At 33.5% G+C, this 5354-nt stretch overlaps 1 protein-coding gene across 1 annotated transcript; it reads left to right on the top strand.

Moving 5' to 3' along the window:
- Positions 1 to 964: 964 nt before the first annotated feature.
- Positions 965 to 5354, top strand: LOC131853093 (uncharacterized). Its single transcript, XM_059203906.1, has 6 exons — positions 965 to 1237; positions 1439 to 1603; positions 2748 to 2954; positions 3757 to 3939; positions 4376 to 4523; positions 5210 to 5354. The coding sequence occupies exons 1-6, from the start codon at positions 1174 to 1176 to the stop codon at positions 5283 to 5285; spliced, it is 843 nt and encodes a 280-aa protein (XP_059059889.1). The 5' UTR covers positions 965 to 1173; the 3' UTR covers positions 5286 to 5354.

Here is a 5354-nt window from a genome sequence, read left to right as displayed (position 1 = left end):
CTATATTTGTCGGAATTAAGTTCGAATTACAAATTTTATTTTTTTTACAATTAAGTCATATTTATCGAAAATATTGCATAAAAACTGTAATGAAAAAAGACAATTTTGTTTTTTTTTTCTTGCTTTGGCTTCGGCGACTTACATTGGTCTATAGACATTTTATAGTTAATGTTAATTGATTTATCTTTTATAACGGAATTTAGTAAAAAATATTTCAACAGCGATGATTTTTATTGAAACCTATTAACCTATATCATTATTCTGCCATATTGTTTTCACATACATTTTGTCAAAACTATATTTAAACTGTACCTATTTCTGTAGAATATTAATATAAATACTACAGGAACAGACTACATTTTGTACTAATATAACAGCAGTTATGTCTAAATTCTATATTGTCTGTTATTGACAGTGCATTTTGATCTAACAGTTTGCTACAGCTTTGTAGGCAACATAATTCCAAACTGACTTTGCTATATGAAAACCAATTAATCCAAAGCCAATGGACACAATAACAGTTGTGTTCCTTGATATATGGGTCAGTAGGTATTGGTCGATAAACCATTTCTAATTAAGTTAATCGTTGTGGATAAGATATTAATGAAACCAAGTGACAGATAATTCTTTTCAGACAGAATTATCTGTCACTTTCGAAATCGCTAAGGATAAACACATGAAAAAAATATGCAGATAAAAAAGTAAAAACCAAATTATATCCTTGTAAGTACACAGAGATTATTTTGGTGCTGAGTGAAACGAAAAATTTATCATATAATATAATTTAAAAACTTTTTGGTATTTATAGCTGTCAAATTACTCTATGAATCGTAGTGTTCTGTGCTATTCATTTTTGTATGAATCTGTGGTACTAATTTATTCGGCGCGGTAAATTGTAATTGTTTGCATGATTTATTTTGAAGATTGATGATTCTTCTCCAAGTGTTTGTGTTGCATTATTAAAAATTACCAATTATCACTGACTGTCTAACAGACTGTATAATCTAATATTTAGTACGAATATAGGTACCTACAAAAAAAAGATTGTAAGGTAGTTTAAACTTTGCGTGACACATAGATTTCATTTTGATTGTAAGTGATATGGATTTGTAACCGCGTGCTATGACTGTATTGAATTTTGAAATTTGATTATTAGTTTTTATTACTCCTAAAATGGAACATTTAAATTCATGGATTTATTTATGGATAACAAAAATGGAAGAAAACGAGATAAGCGGTACGTCGATATTATTTTTAAAAAAGCATATTGTTCGCTGAGTAAGTTTAAGCATGCATATTATGTTAGTCATATCCCCACGTTACAACAACGGCGTTAAAAGACGTAAATGACGTTTAAGAGGTCATGATTCCTGCTCTCGGAGGCGAGACCTGTTCATCTTCGTCATTAAGGCGTGGTATAAAATGTTCTTATTTTCAGAGAGTGCCAAATGGCCCATAATTCTTATGAGAAATGAAGGTCGGAGTGTGGTTTGGGCGGTGAGTTATTGGTTGGGAGTCGACTGCAAAGGTATCCCTGGTCAAGCCTGCCGACTACTGGAGCGTTTCATAAGCATTCGTACCCGAAATGTATACAGACAATTAGGTTAGTATATAATCTCATTATTTACTTGTTGTATTTCATATTCTTGTGTACCGTTCCTATCAAAAATATTCTATTCTAGCTATACCCGCGACATCGTCCGCGTGGAAATTAACTTTATTTTTCTAAAATAAAATATTTTTTCTATAATAAAAGTAACCTAAGTTACTCCTTATAACATCAACTAACTGCCAAAAAAGTCGTTAAAATCGGTCCAGCAATTTTAGAGATTAGCCGGAACAAACAGACAGACAGACAGACAAAAATTGTAAAAAATGATATTATATTGTATGTACCGTATTTTCAGATGCATGTAGTAAAAAACGGTTATTTCAATATTACAAACAGACACTCTAATTTTATTTATATATATAGAAAAGAGTAAGTTTCACCAACAATTGACCCCTCCGATCGATCTCCAGTCCAATTCAAACTTACGAGGGCCTGAGCCGAGGTTCGTAACCTAGCGGTGCCCTCAGACTAAAATCGTATCCGTCAGGTGGGAGTTGGCCTTCAGCCGCTCCATAAGTCTTTTCTTTGGTTTGGAGTGCCATCTGGACTCGTCCGCTATCGTCCGGTGAAGCTGTAAAGGCCAGCTGCGGCAGATAACATAAAGTAGTCCGAAAAAAAGAACAACTGTTACAATATTATATTTAGTATCTACCTACATACATGTGGGTACAATGATTATTGTAAAACATTGTATGCATAACTTTGCAACAATATTATATGTATATTCAAGACTTATTGAATCACTAGCTACATGCCCCGGCTTCCCACGGGTGTACATATATTATATATATATATATATATATCTTCCTCTAGAATCACACTATCTATTAAAAATAACCGCTTCAAAATCCGTTGCGTAGTTTTAAAGATTTAAGCAGACATAGGGACAGCCAGCGACAACGACTATTTTATACTACGTAATGAAGTTTGAGCTTAAATTGATATCAAAAAGTGTTTGCGTAAATTTATCAGGAATCTTGAACTTACTAATATTATAAATGCGAGAGTAATTGTCTGTCTATCTGTACGTCGTGCTTTATAGCTAGTGGTTAATATAAATAAGTGAATTTTCTAAATGTCGACGTCTGAAATGTTTATTCGGCAGATTTATGTACGATATCTTTGCTTTGTACAGATATAGATGAAATGAGAAACGTACATCAGATATTAACGACGCAGTCGCTCTTGTACGTGGCGTGTTGTGTTAATCTGGCGTCTAAGATGTGTAGCGCAGCTCTGTCTCGCGGCACCCATATGATACAGGAATACTTGGCAGAACACGGCTTTGACTGCTCTTGTGAAGTTATTAAATCTACAGAAAGCGATATCTTTAGTACCCTAGGTTAGTAACCTTGTAACTCAATTCAATAATTTTAGTAACCTCGTCTTGTGATGGGTCTGCATTCCGAATGAGCGGTAGAATAAAAATTGTGAGTATCCAGAAGTGCTTATATTAATTTTATTTGTATAAAGATTATTTCTATTAGTAACCTAGTAACTCAATTATAGTTGCATTAGTTACATAGAATTTATAATGAGAATTGTGGTGTTGCTTTTACTCAATTCAAAGTAATAAAGCAATTTGATGTTGCCAGTTTATAATGGATTTCACAGTTTTTGTTCGTCTGTTTATTCTTGTTAATTTTGAACCGATTTAGACAGGACTTACACTCACAGATACTCAATGATTTGAGTATCTGTGAGCGTAAGTCCTGTCTGAATTATTCTTGATTTGATAATCAAGAATAATTCATGTAGCACATTTTACTGGTTATAAACGTCACATAGTATTTAGCAGAACACGGCATTGACTGCTCTTGTAGGGTTATTAACTAAAAAAAGTGATATTTAGTACCTACCCTGGGTTAGTAACCTGTAAACCCAATGTAACAATTAGTTATATAGTACCTACTTACGATGAGAATTGTGGTGTTGCTTGTTTCTATTTTATCGCCATTGTTTTTGTTGCCAATCTAGTGGCAACTCGTAATTATTCAACCGCCATTTGCGATGAACAATTCCCATACCACAAGCTTTAGCTAGCTTCACCTGTATTACATGGCGCTGTTTGAATTGTCCTGTGATTATTATTAGGTTAATAGAATAAATGATTTTCTATTCTATTTAATTGACACATTTTTCAGGATTCCAAATACCACTATACACTAGCGTAGAAGTGGCTGAGATAATAGCAATGGATGTAGGTCTGCCCCAAGATTTGATAGAGGAAGTGGCAGTACTTACCAACCTGCTGGAGTACCGGCGGGACAAGCTGACGGATCTCATCCAGATATCTGTAGTACTAGTGCGGTTGACGGAGTCTCTGGGTTAGTATAAAACTAAATAATTTAGTTTTTGGATACTCAGACGATACGTAAATAGAAATATTCGTTACTAGAGGTGCCTACGATTTTTCCTGCGTTAAATTTCAATATATAAATTTCTTCAACATTTTTTTAGCAGGTAGCTGATGTAATAAGGAGTAACTTAGGTTACTTTTATTTTAGAAATGTAAATTAAATTCCACGCGGACGAATTCGCGTGTACAGCTAGTTTGCAAATATAATTGAATTTACAGCAGATTCAGAGTAGAAAGTGATCTAGACAAAGTGGTCTAAGAATAACAATATTTTTATATCGTACCGTAGTAGGTACAATACTGGATTTAAATGCAAGGAATTGAATCCGCGAAAATCGGTGCAGCCGCGGAGGTGTGCTAAACGGCGGTTGACCAATAATGGTATCTATTTATTTGGCTCACAGAGTTCACTTCACTTCGGATGATCCACATAACAGCCGGAGCTGTGGCTACAGTTATTATACAACATAACTTAGTGGATGCAACATCATCTAGACCTACACCCATCATTCGACTCCAGCGCCTCACTGAACTGCCCTTCACATTATTAAGGTATTTTTTATCACTATTGCACCATTTACAGAAAAATATCTATACATATAAATAAAATTGGAGTGTCTGTTTGTAATATTGAAATAACCTTTTTTTACTACGTGCATATGAATATAGATACGGTACATACACTAAAATAATTTTTTTTACAATTTTTGTCTGTCTGTTTGTTCCGGCTAATCTCTGAAATGGCCGGACCGATTTTGACTCGACTTTTTTGGTAGGTAGCTGATATAATAAAGGAGTAACTTAGGCTACTTTTATTTTCTTAAGGACGAAGTCGCGGGTACTATTTTTATTTTAGAAAAAAAGTAAAATTCCACGCGGACGAAGTCGCGGGTACCCCTTAGATTTATAGTGTGATGGTACGTAAACAATATTTTACGTAAAAAATATAGTTAGATATCAATAATTGAAATTGAAGCTGAAGAATATACAAAAAATTAAAGCTATTAGCAATCTTCCAGTAGTTTCTTCATACGCAGAGCCATAAAAATACCCAAAAAACAGAAAAAAAATGAGGTAAACAAGACTTGTGTCATCCAGTATTATTCCATCCACTACTACTGTATTCAAAAATTGTTTTCTACTTTCCTTCTTTGAAGGTAAAAAAGATATAAATAGACATAGATATATCTAAAGATAAAATAAACAAACACGTTAAGTTACATATAATATTTTTGCAGGTGCATCGTCAATTCCATTTATGATATTGTAAGAATGTTAGACAAGGAGCGAGAAGAGAGAGATAGCAAATCCTGAAACAAGTGATCGTTACAGATGTTGTTGTAATTGTAATTTATAGGTAATTGTGTTATTAACGATCAAATA

The sequence above is a fragment of the Achroia grisella genome, unplaced genomic scaffold (assembly GCF_030625045.1).
Source record: "Achroia grisella isolate CSIRO2021 unplaced genomic scaffold, CSIRO_AGI_Agris_v1 utg874, whole genome shotgun sequence".
In the NCBI taxonomy this organism is placed as follows: Eukaryota; Metazoa; Arthropoda; class Insecta; order Lepidoptera; family Pyralidae; genus Achroia; species Achroia grisella.
Note: the sequence above shows the minus strand (reverse complement) of the source record. Positions and strands in the feature narration are given on the sequence as shown.